Genomic DNA, 21,773 nt, shown 5'->3' with positions numbered 1-21,773 from the left:
AAAAAAAAATCAACCATAGTACGTAGCATCGTTGACTTCCAATCGATGTGCATCATTGATTACCTGGTCCAATTACATTTGTAATTTTATATTGCCCATGATTTATGTGTTAACGTAATCATGGGATGAAGCCGGTCAAAAGTTCTCCAAGTTCATGTATGTTTAAAAGCAGCCTTCCTTGATCTACATATATTCAAACTTGCTTACCATATTAATTAGTTGTTCGACGGGTTGGTGCCTAGAAATAGTGCTATCTTAAAATACTTCTCCATCGTAATAAAACTAAACAAAAACTAGAAAACAAATTTGATTCTATAATATTAAAGGTAGCACATTAATATTGGGTAGTGGGCGTTTACATGACTTCCCAGTTTCATTAATTTGGAAGAAAAACAATATTGAAATAGAATAGGCATAAAGATGGTACGTTATTCCAAAATATACGGGTAAAAGCTATGAAATATAGCATGGACTAAGATCAATGAGTTTCAACGTCTTGTTCTAGGGGTGATCATAAATAATAGAGGAAGGAATTGGTAACCACATGGCCATCGCATGAATTTGAATAATTCTTTCACTAATAAACCGGATATCATATATTGTATATAATATCACAAATATATTGGCCAAAGTGAAAAACAAGAAAATAATAGAGAAATTCGGTATGGTGCTCACTAAACCTCCATAATATCTAACAAGTCAAGTCTTATGTCGGTCATATATATATATATATATAGAACACCAACACATAGATGATAGAAAGAGCGCTGAAGATATGATTTAACATATTGTTACTTATAAGTATTACCGGGATTTACAAGTTGAGTTTTATTGGTTATGGACTTATGGGATGCATAACGAAAGCTAGAACAAACAACGTTGATACATATTATGGAGAAAAATGGATATTCAATGAAGTTAAAACAACCAAATTGTCCTTATATGGATGAAGCTGTTCATGTTAGGACTACCAAAATTCTTTAATTCGACAATGATAAAAAATGATAGCGATTATCTAAAATAGCACGAGATTGAAATAAATCATGAAAATGTCACGACTTTAATGTTGAAAGGACCTAAAATAAAACCGAAAAACTTGGTCAAAATAAAATATGTTGAATTCGGAGCATGAAGTTCATGAATTTCGGGTTGATGGTGTGGTTCGGATCCATCACCCCTTTCTCATGCCCGTTCATGGAGACGATAATTCCTTATTCTTTAATCGTTATTTCTGTTTAAAGCTAACCAGGAACAATTTCCTAGTAAGCTCCTCATGCTCTTCTTCATCAAAAACTACTTGACCTTACACTCGTCATAATATCTCTCCCCTCCACCATGCTTAATTATTATATGATATGAAATATGTTGTTCATTTTTATTTCACAACATGACGAATATAAATATTACATGATTGCATCATCAATTATCACCTATATATACACGATTAAATTACCACAACTTTCACAAATTAAAAGAACAACTTATTCCAGAAAGAGAGACAAGAAATTAATGGCTAGCATATCTAAGAGATGGACGACACTAAGTGGAGAAGACAATTGGTCAGGCCTATTAGATCCTCTTGACATCGATCTACGGCGATACATTATCCACTATGGCGAGATGGCTCAGGCAGCAAGAGACGCTTTCAATACAGAGAAGACATCAAAGAACGCCGGAAACAGCCTATACAACCGTAGTAACCTCCTCTCAAAAGTTGGAATCGAACAAGGAAACCCTTTCAAGTATGAAGTGACAAAATATTTCTACGGCACATCCTCAGCCCCCCTTCCGTCGTTCCTTGTAAAGTCATTGTCAAGAGAGGCCTGGAGCAAGGAATCCAACTGGATAGGGTACGTAGCAGTGGCTTCAGATGAAGGGAAGGTGGCGTTAGGGAGGAGAGATATTGTTATTTCATGGAGAGGCACAGTTCAAAACATGGAATGGATTAATGATCTAAAATTTCCTTCGGTTTCAGCTCCGGAAATATTTAGAGAACATCATCATGTAAAAGTTCAACATGGGTGGCATTCAATCTACACCACTGGTGATCCTGCATCTCGTTTCAACAAAGCAAGTGCTAGAGTCCAAGTGAGTTTCCTTTATAAAAAAACAAGCTAGCTAGTTTTAATAATAAAAAAACACGTATTTTGATCACTTTATTTGTAATATAATGTATAGGTTCTTGAAGAGGTGAGGCGATTAGTTGATTTATACAAGAACGAGGAAATAAGTTTGACAATAGTCGGGCATAGCATGGGTGGAGCACTTGCGACGCTCAATGCAGTTGATATCGTCTCAAATGGATTCAACAAGACGACAATGGGCATGTCTGTCAAGACGTTTCCTGTGACAGCTTTTGTCTTTGGTAGCCCTCGTGTGGGAAACTCGGACTTTCAAAAGTTTTTCTCTTTACATAAGGACATCCATATCCTACGTGTTCATAATGAACACGATGTGGTTCCACACTACCCATTGAAGTTGGGTTACTTGCACATCGGTGAAGAGTTGGTGATTGATACGAGTAAGTCCGCATACTTGAAGAGTCCTGGAGACATACACAGGTGGCATGACATGGAGAGTTACTTACATGGAGTTGCGGGTGCACAAGGTAGGGAGGGAGGTTTCAAGCTAGAGGTTAGACGGGATATTGCTCTAGTAAACAAGTATTCGGATAGTTTGTTGGATGAATATCATGTGCCTCCTATGTGGTGGGTTAAGAAGAACAAGGGTATGGTTCGACAAGCAGATGGATCGTGGCTGTTGATGGATCACGAAGATGATGATGTTTGTATCTCTTAATAACAAAATAAAAGTCGCGACATTTTTGATGTGTGATCATTGTTGTATCTATACCGCCTTTGTTTGGTGAATGAATAAATAAATGGAATCATTTTCATCATATTAAAGAGGAATGCGATAATTTTTGAGAACTATAAACCCTAAAAACAAAACCCACCACACCAAAACAAGTAAGCAAGTTATTTTGTTCTCAAATACTTTGAATGGATAAACGTGTAGGATGAAGGAAATTAGAATATTAAGGAATGATATGTATTTGATTTTCATATGAGAAATTAAATATCAAAAGGAGTTGAAAATGAATTATAATATGAACAAAATACCATTTAACTGATTTTTGTAAATTGTTATTATTATTATTGTTATTATTATTATTTTTAACAAATAAAATTTTCATTTATTAAACTATACCCATTCAAACTTATGTCTTTTTTAATATATAGAAAAAAATTGCAAAAATATCCCTGTGGTATGTCGAAAATTATTATTTTGATAGAAAAGGACATAGACTAACACAATCGGTCTAAAAATTTGCTTTTGTTGCGAGTTTAATCCAACTTATTTTGATTTTTTTTAAATGACGAGTTTGCAATTTGTATTTTCTTTTTCTATTTTTTATATAACAATAATTAAGAAAAAAAGTAAAAAAGTAAAATCGATCTCTGTTATCACCCTCCACCAATCTCTCGTTCAGAAAAAGGAAACACTACCACCATGTGATTCCGGTTATTTAGAGGGTGTTTAACTTTCCTTTTAAAACAAATTTTGGAACTTTAACTTTTTCAAAAAATAAAAAAAATCCAAAAGATGTTTCGCAAAATAGAAAAGTCATTTTAAATCAACTTTTAGCCATGACCAAAAAAGAGTCTTTTTAAAAGTCATAAAATCACATCTTTTTGTGACTTTTGGTTTTTATCTCTTAAGAGTCTTAAAAGTCTACCCAAACACATTTTAAATACCTCATTATAGAAAAAGTTGTTTTAGAAAAAATCCTTTTTACAAAAGGACTTTTAACTTAAAAAATGAATCCCAAACACACCCTGAGTTTTCCAGTAATGGAAATGTTTTCCGTCACACCAGCAAATTCCATAGCAAACCCTAGCCAAACCTTTCTCACCTACGATAAACATATATGGTAGGGCATTGCCTTTGACAAGTCTGTTTTCTCTTAAATCCATTGCCATCAGTGGTCTCAATTCGTTCGCCAATCATCTGAAATACCGGGTTCCGTCCCGATCGCGGAGCCAAAGGACTCCGACATAGTTTCCTCACACGACTTCCGAATGAAATCCTTCTCTAGAACTAGTTGCCACTAGTTATCACGCCACTGTGGCTCTAATAACCTTCTGAACCAAACAATAGAGTCCATGCGTCAAATCCTGATGTCACCCAATCCAAGGCTAAAAGTGAGTGCTACCTGACCAATGGTAGCCTTATATCTCAAGCGTCCTTAAGCAATCCATTGCTTCCTTGATCTCATAACTGTAGTGGCGCTCCTACCGTCTTATCATTGACTCAACTAGATCTAACCCATCTAGGTGATTCCATAATCCAATATGTGGATTTCCAAATCCTCACTGCTACATCGAAACTGGTGGGTACTACTATTCCTTCCGCATTCTAACAATACGTTCATGCCATCTACCAACCTAGTGAATGCTACGGCTACACCTACAGTCTCACAACACTCTATCACTATCCGCCAACCTCATGAATGCTACGGCTACACCCGCAGTCTTACAACATTCTATCACTATCTGACCGCTAGTGAATGCTACGGCTACCCCCGTAGTCTTACAACACTTTCCATGCTAACTGACTGCTAGTGAATGCTACGGCTGCCCCGTAGTCTTACAACACTTTCCATACTATCTGACTGCTAGTGAATGCTACGACTACCCCATAGTCTTACAACACTTTCCATACTATTTGACTGCTAGTGAATGCTACAGCTACCCCGTAGTCTTACAACACTTTCCATACCGGGTCGAGCACGCACTCGACCTAACACTCAACTAAACTTGAGTCCTAACTGAAGCTCGAACATGATTCCCAAAACTTGCTATCTGATGCTAAGGAAAAACATGAACCAAATGTTGGAACGTGTTCTGAACTCCCTACTCACAATCCTCAATCTGGACGGCCACTCGCCCGCCTTTCTCCCTATCGGGGATGTGAAACTCATCCTAGTTTCACACCTATTTCTGCTCCTGGATATATGATCGAATCTCCCCCACTTAGGTTCGACTAATTCTTCATGGCACGTGAGAATTGAAGGATTCCCAATTCTTCTTGCTTTCTAATAACCTACTGATGACAATATGTGCTTACCAATGCTAGCGATTAGCTACAAGCCAAACCTTAAGATCGCCCATCCTCTGAAATCTGGAAGAGTACTCTTGAAATTAGCTCCAGTCTGACACCTCAGTCCACCTCCCATGCTGGTAACTGGACGCCTTAATCTTCACCCTGGCTGACGAATCCTTGTTCTCACTTCCACTCTCGCAGGATCACTGAACTCTAACGAACAAAACCCATGCGAAAATACAATTCTCCTGAACATCCAATGACCAAACACTCATGCATCTAACACTACCCTCTTCATGCTACCAATCCTGTCCTAGAAACGGTAGTGCCTTGAAGTCTAAGGTTCTTCCATAGACAATTAGCGACCATACCCGAACGAGGATAGAACCATTGAACTCTGACTTCACCGGAGAACTATCGCTATAATCCTGATTTAATATCCTCAAAATAGTACTCCTGAATGGTTCCTGACAAAGACACATGAGGATAGCGGTATACGCGGAACCCACTTTGCAAGACACATCCATCTGTAGGATTATCAAGGAATTTTCGGCATGCAGGATGGCATATATGATCCTTGATAACCCAGACAATAGCAAAAACCAACCCGAGATCTGACTTAACCAAACTCACTCACAATTCCACAGCGATACGTATTCCCAACATCCACCTAATAGTAGCAGAAGATGACATACCCGCAACACCTGGAGGAATCCTGATCACCTTCTACTGACATGACCAATCACGCTACCCTATAACAAGCTTCTTCGTGTGACCCTCTACTATACGCACCTAGCATGACCCGCTCTTCCCAGGGTGCTCCAAATTGATCTCGTATCTACAAAGTATTGGAAGTCATATCTAGGGATGACAATGGGGTGGGTTTGGGACGGGTTTTGGTAATCCCGTCCCCATCCCCGAATATGAAAATCGATCCCATCATCAACCCCATTCCCAACGGGTACCCATTTACCAAACACTATCAGGTCTGCAGGTATCCCAACGGGGTAAGGAGGATCCCCGTTTAACATTAAGAATAATTTTGATGCAATGAGAATACAAAACCATTAGACTTAGTGATGCAAGCATAAATTCATATCCAAAATAATTTTGATAATTTACAAAACCATTAAGAGCAGACGTATTTGTTCTGATACATAAGTGGTTACTAGTGGCAAAAAAACAATAAAGGCACTAGCATTTATAAATCATAATATCACTATTACTCTAGGTACTATAAATAAAAAATATCAAAACACTAGCACTACAAATACAAATAAACAGGAAACTATCTCAAGAAATTATCTTTAAATCTTTCACAACAAAGAAGATAACTCAAGGATATATATATATATATATATATATATATATATATATATATATATATATATATATATATATATATATATATATATATATATATATATATATATAATCGTATGAACGGTTTCAGGTAACGGGTTTCGGTTTCGTTTTTGGTTTTAGGTAATCGGGACGGGTATTTTCTTTACCATCCTTGTAACCAAACCCGCGAAATGTTTCTAAAAGCATACCGAACCCAATCCCGGCCCTGATTAACCGACCTGAAACCCGACCCTAATATGTTGGTTTTCGATTTTCACCATCAGGTTTGGTTTCTTTTTCCATCCCTAGTAATATCCTTCAGGGTCTGATACCCTGTCACGTTCACTGGCTCACTTGCCAATGGCTGAGCTGTAACAGCTGGAACACCCTCTGTCCCCAAACCGGATCACAAACTCCTCCCTGAAGCTTCTTAGATTCTCCAAGACTCTCACTAATTTGAGTATGGATCCTCTACTTTCAATAGTACGGGCCCAATACTACCTTCCACACCTATCTATACTTTCCTCAGCAATCCTCCAGAATCCTCCAAGTCACTTCCTTAAACTGATGCACGCAAGTCTTAATAAACCTCACTACTAACCCACTGAAGCATATCCTAGGCTTTCCTAGGTTCCCGAACCCACCCATCTGATGGGTTTTAGTCATAAGAACATCCTATGTGCTCATACAAACCATAATGCTTGGATCTAGGTTTCTCTATTGTACATGCAATTTATCCAAGACTATAAACCCTAATTCTAGCATATGATAATTGTCACACCCCAAAACCAGGAACGGCGGAAACGTTCTGGGGCGGAGGACGTCATGTATAATATCAACAACAATGTAAAGTAGTAAACAAGCAACAACATCATCCATTGCATTAATAATATAATTATTATACAAATGTGTTCTGTCAAATTTTGATAAACACTAAAGCATAAACCAAAATGAAAGATAAGTCTTGAACAAGCTCCATCTTCCTTTCTCCTTGCATCGGTACCTGTCTATGATGACCTGAGGATACAAGTAATTTTGAAAGCGAGTATCAACTTTAAAGCTGGTGAGATCATAAGTATTTAGTGTCTTAATTTGTATGTGAGAAAATGTAAGTATATGTACTTAAAAGTATTGAAAGTGTATATGAACTGTAAGTGTTTGAAAAACCCTAGAATCCCTATGATTCCTATTAATAACAAAAGGAGTCTTCTACCAAGACCTAACTGTTCTGAATGTAGTCTTCTACCAAGACCTAACTGTTCTGAATGTAGTCTTCTACCAAGACCTACTGTTCTGAATGTGTGTGTCTCTTGTAAGAGGATGTATTTTCCAAAGTATAACTATCATTATTCAAAAATATAGTTTGTACAATAATGTTTAAGTGAGGTTATCACTAAAAATATGTAATGGAAAATCAATGTAGTACTATGGTGTAGTGTCCAACTACAACCGTACTTATTACCTTAAATCTAGGGTAATACTTCCAAGTACTGTAGTATTTAATAAAAATAACTACATCGGTACTCAACTGCCTTATTTGAGGGATAAGGTATAATGTGATGTCTAGATCCCAGACTATACGCTCCCCTATCAAAGGGATTTTGGGACCTACCCACGACCCCTGCATGAACGCAAGCCGTGAGCATCCACATTACCGAATGATCATGTATACTCGATATAACTATCACAATTGTGGTGTGATTCATCAATATAGTTAGATCCTGAACTGGTTCCGTGCTATAGCACCTAATTACGTCTGTTCTATGTATATGTAAGTGTGATCATGTAATTGTACTCAAGTAAGAGCGATCATGTAATAGTACAGTAGTGTACTGTAATGTTCTACGTGTGCTAGCTGTAATGTGTGTTCTCTCTATCTAGCAAGTATAGTAATGTAATCATTCTAGTATAGTTGTATATGTTCTCGTCCTAGTATAGCTGTATATGTAATGTACTGAAAAGTTCTAGAAAGTATTGACTCATGAATGAACTGACTCATTGAATGATATCGCGTTCTAGCAATGGTTCTAGTATCTTCCTGAACTACCCATATGGTAGCTTTCTAGTAATCTAAGTGTACGTATGGACATGGATGTATACCCTTGCTACCCAAGTGCATAGGATGATCTGGAAGGACCTTTTATGACTATATATGTGTACATGATATATAACTAATATTTAAACGACCTTCGGATGAATACCCAAAATCCCACCAGACCACATCTCAAGGCGCGAAAAGGAAATAGGGTGGATAGCCTTCCTAAGTCTTTTAAACATTTCTTATATAAGTATACATATAGAGGCATGCAATTTATAATATAAAAGCATAAATAAGATTTGTAAGACATTTGAAATATAAGTATTATTTTAAGAAAAGATCGACTTGGTGTCAATCTATAAAACAATTTGAAGGCATAAGTTTAATAAAACAGTTTAAGTATAAGGAAACATTTGTTTGAAACACAATTGTAAATAAGTTTGAAAGGAAATGTACGGAGTAAGCTGTACAGTGTAAAAAGGAGTTTAAACATTTAAAATGTTTATAAAAAGTCATTTGAAGGAAACTGTTTGGTAAAACGGCTAATGAGTAGCCAAATCATTTGAATGCTGTATATTAATCACATGTGATTGATGTAATAAGTAATATAATCCTACTTGCTAATCACATGTGATTGACATAATAAGTAGCATGATTCTACTTGTATCCCCCCCATAAAACATTTAAAAAGAGTTTAAAACATTAGTTAAGGGGTATGAACTCACCTGCGGTAAGTGACTGGAATTGAACGGACTGTTATCGTACGGAAGGATCGGACAAGTGCTTGGTGTCAAGTGGAGACTTAGACACACACAATGATCCTAATTACATATGAAAACATATGTATATAAATAATTAGTGATTATAACACTAATTATACAAGTAATAACATTTAAGCGCGAGGATAACACTTTTGGTCAAGTGCTAGGAGGCTAAAGGGTTGCAACAAAGGAGTGCAATGCCCCTAATGTGAGTTTAAGGTCAAAAGACCATATTCATTAGAGTTTACGACCCAAGGAAGTAAGTTCCTGGCCGTAAACTCCCAACCAAGGCTTGGGATGGTACTTTCAATTACTACAACCTTAGTGGGAATTGTTTCAAGGCATATACAAGTGTTTGGGCACCATATTGACTCCTTTGGGGAGTTTACGGCCCAAAGACCCTTTTCCCTTGGAGTTTACGGCCGTAAACTCCCTTGGGAGGGTGATTATGGTGCCTTCAAGTCTCTCAAATAACTAGGAACAATTATAAGCTTTTGTACTTAGCCTTAAGAGGATTTATGGCACCATTTGGTACCATTTCTTGGAGTTTACGGCCATAGAACATCTTGGGCCGTAAACTCCCTCAAACATGGGGTTCTAAATGTTTTAGCTAGTCCATAACTCATCTAGGTACTTGTCAAAATTGTCCCTTGGCCTTAGGAAGTGTTTAGGGTGTCATTTGACCCCTTTATGGGAGTTTACGGCCCAAGAAATACTCTTGGCCATAAACTCTTCAACACTTGAGCTTTTCATGAGTTTTCTAGGTCCTAAACACTTTAAGGTATTTGTCTAACATGAAGTCCAAGTCTTTGGGGGTGATTAGGGCACTTTTAGCCCTTGGAAAAGGGTTTTACCGCCCAAGAAATGTTCTTGGCCGTAAACTCCTATAAACTTATGATTTTGAAGTGTTTTGATGTCTAAAATAGTCACAAGCATATGAGGGTTAAATTCCTTAGGCTTAAGGGGTGAGTTAGGGCACATTTGTCCCTTGGAAATGGGGTTTACGGCCCAAGAAACCCTTGGCCGTAAACTCCAAAAGCCTTGTGATCTTGGATGATTTTGGACATGTAACAATGTTATAAAGCATATAACAAGTATTAAAACACATCTAGGGAAGTAGACTCACAATCTGGGATGAAAACCCGAAGATCCGTGAGAGAGAAATGGGCTTTTCTCTAAATGGAATTCAACTAATGAACCAATTTGGTTCAAAATTCTATTTATAGTCCTGAGATTTTTGGCAGAAAATATTTCTAATCTCGGAATGGATTCTAATGATTCTAGGATAATGGAATTTACAGTGTTGCACAAAATCCTAGTGCAACCACTCTCCTAATACCCCTTTTTGGTGTAAAACCCTAAAACTGCCAAACTTATATTCTAAGTCTGAATTTTCATTGTAACTGTTCTACTTCTATTGGATTGAAATGGTTTGATTAGTATGGAAAATTTCAGGTTGTCACATCATCCCCCTGTTAAAGGGAATTTCGTCCCGAAATTAGAATTTAGGCAAGGAAGTATGTGCGAATGATCGAGACGTGAGGAGAAAACTTCCTAATTGATTGGTTCTAGCGCTCTTAAGTGAAATCGGGCTCTCAGTTGGCATTCCAACGAACCTTCGCTGACTGGCGATGACGTTGCTTCGTCCGCTTGACCTCTCGGTCGAGGGTCACCACGGTTCTAATACGAAGGCGAGGATATCGACGAGTGGACTTGCAAGAGTCCTAACTGAAAGGTATAGTTTCACGATCGAGATGCGAAGAGTAGAAAGTATGTTATTGTGTTCGCGGAGTAGATCTAGTTTGTGCGAGGCACAGGACCGATTCTGATAAGAATCTCGGAGGTCTTGTCTAACTTGGATTTAGCTTTCCACGCTTTACGAAGCGTATAAAGCCATTCCCAGAGTGAGTTATTCTAAAGAACTTGGTCACTCACTTGGAATCTCAAAGGTTCCTTTTCTTGAGTAACTTCCCAGTCAAGGCCACCCCTTGCTGGGTCAAAGTCGTACGAGTTTCTGTAGTTTGCGAGGAGTTCTGAATGAACTAAGGCGGTAGGTCGGTAAGACCTAGAGTTTGGCGAAGGAATGTTGGCGTCTCTGATGTCGATACATGCTCAGCGGTTTTGACAAATCGAAAGAGTAGTCAAAATTTCCCACACTACTAATAGTGGGTCTTAGAAATTTGACTCTTCAATTTCAAAACTCGTGCTTTGAGAACATCGTTAAAAGTTTCTCTGGAGGAGATGTTTTCCCATGGGTTCCTTCTTACTACAGGGGTAGATAAGTAAGTCATTACAAGGAGAAATGACGAACTGATCCAGGTAAGAAAGACGTACCCTACTCATTTAGCTTATAAAAGCTATGGGCGCATTGGTCCTATCCGAAGGGTATCACTACGGACTTGAAGTGTCCGTATCGAGTTCAGGAGATAGTCTTCCGGACATCTTTCCCTAACACTCGAACTGGTGATATTCGGATCCCGGATCCATTCCTGGAAGTAGTTTCTTTCTTTGCGTTTGCTCAACCATTTTGTCTACGCGCGGCAGAGATAACGATTTCTAATGAAAAATCTCGACGGAGTCCTCAATAACCGAGGTACATGCAATGCGATCCATCGATCTCTGGAAGAATATGACCGAGGTTCTCTAGGGTGAGAAACCTAGTCTTCTAATTCTATTTATGTGTAGTTCGCTAAGTTGTCCAAACTGTTCTTGTATCTCCGTGGGTGTTTAAACTATAGGGCGACCTGTTTTCGGGAGTCGTACTGGGTTCTATGCTTGTTCTCATGACGATGTGATTACTTGTACTTAGGCAGTTCTCCGTCCTGAAGTTTATATTAGAATTCATACCTAGTTTCACAGTCACCCTTTCGTGTATACGAGTCATATATAATTAAGGTTGAAAAGGTAGTCGAATAACTGGTTCTTCTTTAAGTTCACATCCCATCGGGGAAAAAGAATTTAAAGTGGAATCATCAATTCTAAACCTGTAGAACCTTGATTATATATCACTCTTATGCATACATTCTTCAGTGATAGATCAACCGCATGAATCCCTGGATTAAACTTGACGTACTGCACGAGTGGTACTTCGGGGATTTCTTCGGAAAGAAAATAACTAATAGGTACTCCTGGCATGAGTACCTCGGCGTTCTGATGTGACGGTTTCGCTGGAAAAGTGATCTAGAAGAAAGAGGTGTACGTATGAAGCTGTTTTCGTGAGGATCAAATTGAATCGAGTCATATGATAATGTCGAAATCATACGGAAACTTAAAGACATTATATTTGAACATAAGACGTTTACAGACAAAACACAACTGTGCAACCATGAACAGAGTTACAGTACTTTAGGTTTACCACAAGACTATTGCTGCGAATAAGGTATACTACAAAAGACAAGTATACGCAACACGAGAGTCCTTATATAGATAGGATCTTGCAAAAGGTAAGACTCTAGTTGCACTAGTTCTAGATAGTTTATAAGTCTGTTACAAGGAAACGCCTAATTTATATATAACGTGGTTCCGGAGCAGGCTCTCCTGCAGCTGTGATTCTGAGAATTCTCCCATCTTCGCCAGAATTCTTTGCTATCGGGCAATCTTTCTTGAAGTGCCCTATTTCCCCGCATTGGTGGCATGCCTAGGTAGTACTAGCTTTGGCGACGGGATTGCGGTGTTTAGCCAAAGTTATGTGGACACGAGTGCCTTCCTCGTTACTCCACCTTGGAAATTGTTTCTTAAATCGTTCTGCACTATAACTCGTCTTGCACGCAGGGTTAGTCTCGATGAAAGGGACTTGAGTGATGGGTCGTTTCGGTGCTCCACAGTCACGAGCATGATGCCCTATGTTTAGGCAATTGCAACATTGCATCTCATGGCAAGTCCCATGATGATGGAAACTACATTTATCACACTTAGGGAGTTTTCCCTCATATGGCCTACTCGGTACGGGAACGGCAGGGGTTTCCACTTGCTGCTGTTGTATAGCCAGCTTTTGGGCTCTCTTGCGCTCCTTCCGGGATTGACGCTTTCGTTTCTTGTTCTCTGCTTTCTGGCTTTGCGAGCCTGTGACTGTTACTGTTTGGTGACTTCCTGGATGGATATCACGATTGGGAACTTCATTTCCATCAGCAGTATCGACTGTGCTGCTAGCGCTACGGTGCGCAATGACCGCAGTTACGGCAGCCACTACAACAGCTGTTAATGTCGTTTGAAAGGTAGCGACGTCCATCGAAAAAGTAGAGGTCTCGTTGCTTGGCTGGTTGTTTCCGGATGACGACATGATTCTGTAATACGAAAGATAAGGATTTGTGAGCGACTTTGGTTGACCCTGATGTACTTAGATTGTTCATGTAAAGAGTAGAAGTATGTTCTCGAAAGTTGGACCTACATCCCCATGATGCAGTCCTAGTCACGGGTGGAAGTAAGTTCGTAGAATGGTCTCAAGATGTTTGTCGTTCGAGCTGAGGTATCGTGAGTTGGTGAATAACAAGATCCAACCACTGAAAGAGACTTGGAAGTGTCTCCGGAGATAAATCGCTATAGTCTAATGATTTGACTAAAGCATGATTCAGATAGACTCTTATGAATGAATGACAAGAGTACTTGAATGAAGAATGACACAGAAGTTAGCCGGCTGTCAATATCTGTGATATTCACGATGTAAATATTCTGGAAAATGACCTTATGAAGGTCTTACATCATATCCATAGAAGATAGTCCTGACAGCATAAAGACCTAACTAAAGTACTTACGGTACAGGATAATTTCATAGAAAATGCCACATCGGGCATAGACAGAAAACACGATTCCTTTTTATAAGGAAAAATTAAAGTAACGGGTTTACTACTGGCGACGGCCATCCCTCTGGTGAACTCGTAGTTCAACTAATTGACATTCCATGTCAAGTAGGTGTCTTTCACGCATCATCTGGCGTACCCGGAGCTCTATGACTTTGGCTCGTGATTCGGCCAGTGCTTGTAGCAGGGTTTCATGGCTTCTCTCTGATCTCTCGTGTGCATCTTCTAGATGAATGGTGTGGAGGGTATGCATTCTAGCATAGGCGACAACTTCTGTAATCTGATGTAGGGTTGTCCTACTTTGAATCTCATTTTGGGCCACTCTGCGGACCAAGATTGGCAAGACTATATCTGCTAAACCCTCATTGCTCAAGTCGTAAAAGCTTCGGTCCCCATCAAAAAGCATAAACTGATCTTGTCCTTGGCTCCATATTTCCAAGCATTCCACTCACTCAGGGTCGGGCCATGAAAAGCCGGAAGAGGGTTAGGAATTGGAAAGGAGCTGCTTGGGGTAGGTTCTCAACCTCTGGTTCGGGGTTAGTATCATACGAAAGGTCTTCTTCATGGTGATCATCCAACGAGATAGGATGATCGTTCTCTAGTTATTCTCCAAACCAACCAGCTATGACTTCATTCGGAAGGTACTGGTTGTCGAGGGGATGGAGTCCAGTCATGTTTTCTATGCGAGAATTTAGGGTAAGAGAATAATTATTAGACGAACTATCTAGATAATTATTTAGAAAATCTTCATCGGTTACATCGCTATTTGTGAAGTGCATACCAGCTATGTGTAATCTAAATAGGATAGACCTTAGAATAAGTGACCTTAATTCCAAATTCACACAGAATAGGGGTAAGGCAAAATTATCACAGATTCTAAGTCTATAACATCCTAATTACATGTAGCCTTAGTGTATCCACTTAGCAACTATCAACTTAGTAATGAAGATCCCGTTTTAATTCTCAAGTATAAAGTACTTATAGTAACACCAAAATACACCTATAGTATTTTAAAAATATTGTTATGTTCTATTGTTCTCATTGTGGTAGGGTTGGTAAGATTTTAGCATTGTTGCAACCACACACTTAAACTTAGGCACATGCTAGTCAACCCTCGGATAATATAGGCGATCGGGCTATATCTTCCCAGTTTTGACCATATGTCTCTAAGCCCACTTGTGTTGTCCAACAATCGTAATTCTTTTGTACTGTCCTAGTGACATTGATTTTAGTATGAATGCAACACGTATACCTACTTAAATATTTTACTATTTAAAGTATAAACTCTTGGTCAGAGTATTTTTAATCCCTTATGTATTTATAAATAGTATATCTTTTATGGGTTGATATACTTAATTCACTATAAACAATGCTCTGATACCAATCTGTCACACCCCAAAACCAGGAACGGCGGAAACGTTCTGGGGCGGAGGACGTCATGTATAATATCAACAACAATGTAAAGTAGTAAACAAGCAACAACATCATCCATTGCATTAATAATATAATTATTATACAAATGTGTTCTGTCAAATTTTGATAAACACTAAAGCATAAACCAAAATGAAAGATAAGTCTTGAACAAGCTCCATCTTCTTTTCTCCTTGCATCGGTACCTGTCTATGATGACCTGAGGATACAAGTAATTTTGAAAGCGAGTATCAACTTTAAAGCTGGTGAGATCATAAGTATTTAGTGTCTTAATTTGTATGTGAGAAAATGTAAGTATATGTACTTAAAAGTATTGAAAGTGTATATGAACTGTAAGTGTTTGAAAAACCCTAGAATCCCTATGATTCCTATTAATAACAAAAGGAGTCTTCTACCAAGACCTAACTATTCTGAATGTAGTCTTCTACCAAGACCTAACTGTTCTGAATGTAGTCTTCTACCAAGACCTACTGTTCTGAATGTGTGTGTCTCTTGTAAGAGGATGTATTTTCCAAAGTATAACTATCATTATTCAAAAATATAGTTTGTACAATAATGTTTAAGTGAGGTTATCACTAAAAATATGTAATGGAAAATCAATGTAGTACTATGGTGTAGTGTCCAACTACAACCGTACTTATTACCTTAAATCTAGGGTAATACTTCCAAGTACTGTAGTATTTAATAAAAATAACTACATCGGTACTCAACTGCCTTATTTGAGGGATAAGGTATAATGTGATGTCTAGATCCCAGACTATACGCTCCCCTATCAAAGGGATTTTGGGACCTACCCACGACCCCTGCATGAACGCAAGCCGTGAGCATCCACATTACCGAATGATCATGCATACTCGATATAACTATCACAATTGTGGTGTGATTCATCAGTATAGTTAGATCCTGAACTGGTTCCGTGCTATAGCACCTAATGACGTCTGTTCTATGTATATGTAAGTGTGATCATGTAATTGTACTCAAGTAAGAGCGATCATGTAATAGTACAGTAGTGTACTGTAATGTTCTACGTGTGCTAGCTGTAATGTGTGTTCTCTCTATCTAGCAAGTATAGTAATGTAATCATTCTAGTATAGTTGTATATGTTCTCGTCCTAGTATAGCTGTATATGTAATGTACTGAAAAGTTCTAGAAAGTATTGACTCATGAATGAACTGACTCATTGAATGATATCGCGTTCTAGCAATGGTTCTAGTATCTTCCTGAACTACCCATATGGTAGCTTTCTAGTAATCTAAGTGTACGTATGGACATGGATGTATACCCTTGCTACCCAAGGGCATAGGATGATCTGGAAGGACCTTTTATGACTATATATGTGTACATGATATATAACTAATATTTAAACGACCTTCGGATGAATACCCAAAATCCCACCAGACCACATCTCAAGGCGCGAAAAGGAAATAGGGTGGATAGCCTTCCTAAGTCTTTTAAACATTTCTTATATAAGTATACATATAGAGGCATGCAATTTATAATATAAAAGCATAAATAAGATTTGTAAGACATTTGAAATATAAGTATTATTTTAAGAAAAGATCGACTTGGTGTCAATCTATAAAACAATTTGAAGGCATAAGTTTAATAAAACAGTTTAAGTATAAGGAAACATTTGTTTGAAACACAATTGTAAATAAGTTTGAAAGGAAATGTACGGAGTAAGCTGTACAGTGTAAAAAGGAGTTTAAACATTTAAAATGTTTATAAAAAGTCATTTGAAGGAAACTGTTTGGTAAAACGGCTAATGAGTAGCCAAATCATTTGAATGCTGTATATTAATCACATGTGATTGATGTAATAAGTAATATAATCCTACTTGCTAATCACATGTGATTGACATAATAAGTAGCATGATTCTACTTGTATCCCCCCCATAAAACATTTAAAAATAGTTTAAAACATTAGTTAAGGGGTATGAACTCACCTGCGGTAAGTGACTGGAATTGAACGGACTGTTATCGTACGGAAGGATCGGACAAGTGCTTGGTGTCAAGTGGAGACTTAGACACACACAATGATCCTAATTACATATGAAAACATATGTATATAAATAATTAGTGATTATAACACTAATTATACAAGTAATAACATTTAAGCGCGAGGATAACACTTTTGGTCAAGTGCTAGGAGGCTAAAGGGTTGCAACAAAGGAGTGCAATGCCCCTAATGTGAGTTTAAGGTCAAAAGACCATATTCATTAGAGTTTATGAACCAAGGAAGTAAGTTCCTGGCCGTAAACTCCCAACCAAGGCTTGGGATGGTACTTTCAATTACTACAACCTTAGTGGGAATTATTTCAAGGCATATACAAGTGTTTGGGCACCATATTGACTCCTTTGGGGAGTTTACGGCCCAAAGACCCTTTTCCCTTGGAGTTTACGGCCGTAAACTCCCTTGGGAGGGTGATTATGGTGCCTTCAAGTCTCTCAAATAACTAGGAACAATTATAAGCTTTTGTACTTAGCCTTAAGAGGATTTATGGCACCATTTGGTACCATTTCTTGGAGTTTACGGCCATAGAACATCATGGGCCGTAAACTCCCTCAAACATGGGGTTCTAAATGTTTTAGCTAGTCCATAACTCATCTAGGTACTTGTCAAAATTGTCCCTTGGCCTTAGGAAGTGTTTAGGGTGTCATTTGACCCCTTTATGGGAGTTTACGGCCCAAGAAATACTCTTGGCCATAAACTCTTCAACACTTGAGCTTTTCATGAGTTTTCTAGGTCCTAAACACTTTAAGGTATTTGTCTAACATGAAGTCCAAGCCTTTGGGGGTGATTAGGGCACTTTTAGCCCTTGGAAAAGGGGTTTACCGCCCAAGAAATGTTCTTGGCCGTAAACTCCTATAAACTTATGATTTTGAAGTGTTTTGATGTCTAAAATAGTCACAAGCATATGAGGGTTAAAGTCCTTAGGCTTAAGGGGTGAGTTAGGGCACATTTGTCCCTTGGAAATGGGGTTTACGGCTCAAGAAACCCTTGGCCGTAAACTCCAAAAGCCTTGTGATCTTGGATGATTTTGGACATGTAACAATGTTATAAAGCATATAACAAGTATTAAAACACATCTAGGGAAGTAGACTCACAATCTGGGATGAAAACCCGAAGATCCGTGAGAGAGAAATGGGCTTTTCTCTAAATGGAATTCAACTAATGAACCAATTTGGTTCAAAATTCTATTTATAGTCCTGAGATTTTTGGCAGAAAATATTTCTAATCTCGGAATGGATTCTAATGATTCTAGGATAATGGAATTTACAGTGTTGCACAAAATCCTAGTGCAACCACTCTCCTAATACCCCTTTTTGGTGTAAAACCCTAAAACTACCAAACTTATATTCTAAGTCTGAATTTTCATTGTAACTGCTCTACTTCTATTGGATTGAAATGGTTTGATTAGTATGGAAAATTTCAGGTTGTCACAATAATCGATATAAGCATAATAATGGTTTTAAGATATTACCTTGATTGTTATGTAGCAATAACAATCACAATTCCTTCTTGTAATGACTTTAGAAAGCTTAGAGTCACAAATGTTACTCCTCTAATGGTTCACAAACACCAAGAGCAAGAGGATGAAGAGGAGAAGAGAAGGAGGCTGCCCAAAACCGTCCAAAACCCTAGAAGGAAGCTTGTCCACGTTTTTTGGGGCTTAAGGGTGCTATATATACACGTAGGCTATTAGGGATTTAAACTAGGAAACCGTAAGATGACTGCTTAAGCCCTAAGCAGCCCATGGATTCCTTTCTTAAAGGCCTTGGACGATTTCTAATGGGTTTCCCCATAGAATTCGTCCAACCTTATAATATAAGGTAATCCATAATTGCAATTATCTTATAATTACAATTGCAATCCCTTAAGTTTAACTAATCTCTTTTAGCCACAAAATTAATTATCAATTAATTATTGACTAATATTAATTAAACAATATGATTTCTCCTTTAATATATTATTCGCATAATATATTAATAAATCATATTTAATCCTTTTCCATAATTCATCCTATCAAGTTGCTTTGGTGAAGACAACCCAAAAGGACCATGCACCATCGGGTCAAGTACATACCAAATTACTTATGGACTTAGACACTAATCCAATAGTCTCCGACTTGGATAAGTCTAATAACTATTCTACGTATGACTTCAGATCCTGATCTGTAATCTTAGCTTTCCAAAGCCATTGTCAACTCTGATCCTATCAAATACGCATGTACTTTAGATAAGGGATCATATATTCCTCCATTCTAGATATCGTATAAGACATGATTTCAAATCATTCTCTCTGTACTATTTCTCGACTTCCGATTTATGACGACTGACTAATTGAACAAATCAAATTAGCCCTAGCCCGGCCGAGCATTTACGTTTGTCATCATTAAATCATCGAGGGGCCCAAATATATCACTTTTATCATACTTTGGATAAAAGGAACGGATAAACTTTGACTCAATGTTCGCTTGCACTCACTTACCGAATCACACGCAACAATATGTTTTATGACACCAAGTTACTGGTGCGTTTAAATGTTATCAATGTGTGACCGATTTGCAAGATACAACTCACACATCTCGGTTTCAAAAATATAAGATATTATCGTCTCACCAATCACTCGTGATAAAATCCATGAAGTGATCCAAGTGAGCGTGGGTTTAATCCAATGCTCAAATCATATTCATAAGCACTCATGAACGTTGCAGCAAACATTTGCTTATGTCTAATATTCTTTTAGATAATCCACACACCAATTCATGACAGTCTTCATTCATACCTACTTCCAACATATGAACGACTGTGGCCCATTCGAATAATTTGACTGTTCTAAACCAATTAAATTATTCAGGAAGTCAAAACATGCAAAGGGAAACACAAGAATAATACTAATCCCATATGGCCTTGAACCGTTGAGTATAAATAAAACACCTTTTATTTATCACCATATCGATTACTCATTATTTGTTGTTTCGGTTAATTAACTTCTTACTTGAATTATTACACTTGTCCCATGCTTTTATCATGCACACAATGTTTACTTTTGGTTCTTACTTTGTGAAATAGATCAAATGACCACATTTCCAATCATACTCATTTCATAACTCCAAATCCTTTTTCATAAGTGAAAGAATATCAAATTCTTGCCACTTATAGAATATGTTAGATTCTAACATTTTATGCAATGATCATTTCGTAATGTCACTGAACTAAAGTCACAATGACCATTGCCAATGAAATTACAAAGTCCTCTATCGGGTATTGTTACAAGACAATTCCATAGATGTGATGTCTCTCACTCAAAGTACATTTCTTTGAACATCCATTTGCATAAAGTTTCTAATCTAGACATAGATTCTCAATATCTAACTCCCAATATGGAAACCTTTCCATAGTTACCATATGATAACTTATTCTTAATAGAATCTTATCTATTCAAAATAATGTCGACATACTCCATCCAATACTATACTTCCAACTACTCACAAGCGACTAATCCTCGGCGAACTTTGGATTGCCCTTTGATAGTTGCTTAATTAACTTAGTCAAAATCGATTCTTGTCCTTTTTCCCTCTAAATGCGCTAGACATTTGGAAAAATTTTAGAATGGTCAAATACTATAGCATTTGCAATCAATCCTATACCCGAAGCGTATGGGATACGATACGATACTTTATCAATCTTTTGCCATAATATTTTATGTGTCACATTATCACAATTCGAACTATGAAGAGGGATGCCACAATCATAATCGAAATTTTGAGAACGCACTATGTACTCTTGACTAAATTTATTAACATTCCACAACCTAGGCCGTTAGATTTGAATGAAGCATAATATTATCTCCCTTAATTATAGCAAAACAACTTTACAACCCTCACGACTTTGCAAGGTATAACTCTTGTTTTTCTATAATTAATATTGCTAACTTGCAATACTTTCCATAATAATCATACAATCATAACATTTATGCTCCCACTATCATGACGATTATTATAAACATAACACTTATGCTCCCACTAGCTTTGACATGTATTCAGAAACCAGCTTAACTTCCAGAAAAACAATACTTATTGAATTTCTTAAGTTCATGTTTCTAATACCTAATGCTTTGATAATCTTTTATCAAGGCTTCTTAATCTCATACATCTTTGTCTAAGATAACTCATATGTGTGTCTAAACCATTAAGACTAATTGCCAAATCTCACAATTCGAATCATGGAAAGGGATACCGTAACCATAATTGAATTCGAGAATACAATTTTGCAATTACTATCTTCTTAAAAT

The 21,773-nt window shown here is 37.6% G+C and overlaps 1 protein-coding gene across 1 annotated transcript; it reads left to right on the top strand.

The window, feature by feature from the left end:
- The first annotated feature begins 1,469 nt into the window (after positions 1-1,469).
- LOC145001164 (phospholipase A1-II 1-like) lies at positions 1,470-2,906 on the top strand. Its single transcript, XM_078960518.1, has 2 exons — positions 1,470-2,088; positions 2,179-2,906. The coding sequence occupies exons 1-2, from the start codon at positions 1,510-1,512 to the stop codon at positions 2,797-2,799; spliced, it is 1,200 nt and encodes a 399-aa protein (XP_078816644.1). The 5' UTR covers positions 1,470-1,509; the 3' UTR covers positions 2,800-2,906.
- Positions 2,907-21,773: the final 18,867 nt, after the last annotated feature.

Source organism: Lactuca saligna, chromosome 1 (assembly GCF_052625555.1).
Source record: "Lactuca saligna cultivar CGN05327 chromosome 1, ASM5262555v1, whole genome shotgun sequence".
In the NCBI taxonomy this organism is placed as follows: Eukaryota; Viridiplantae; Streptophyta; class Magnoliopsida; order Asterales; family Asteraceae; genus Lactuca; species Lactuca saligna.
This window is presented reverse-complemented; position numbering and strand designations above follow the sequence as displayed.

Coding starts and splice junctions, on each gene's coding strand:
- LOC145001164 (XM_078960518.1), top strand. CDS start 1,510: ATGGCTAGCATATCTAAGAGATGGACGACACTAAGTGGAGAAGACAAT. Junction 2,089..2,178: donor AAGCAAGTGCTAGAGTCCAA/GTGAGTTTCCTT, acceptor TATAATGTATAG/GTTCTTGAAGAGGTGAGGCG.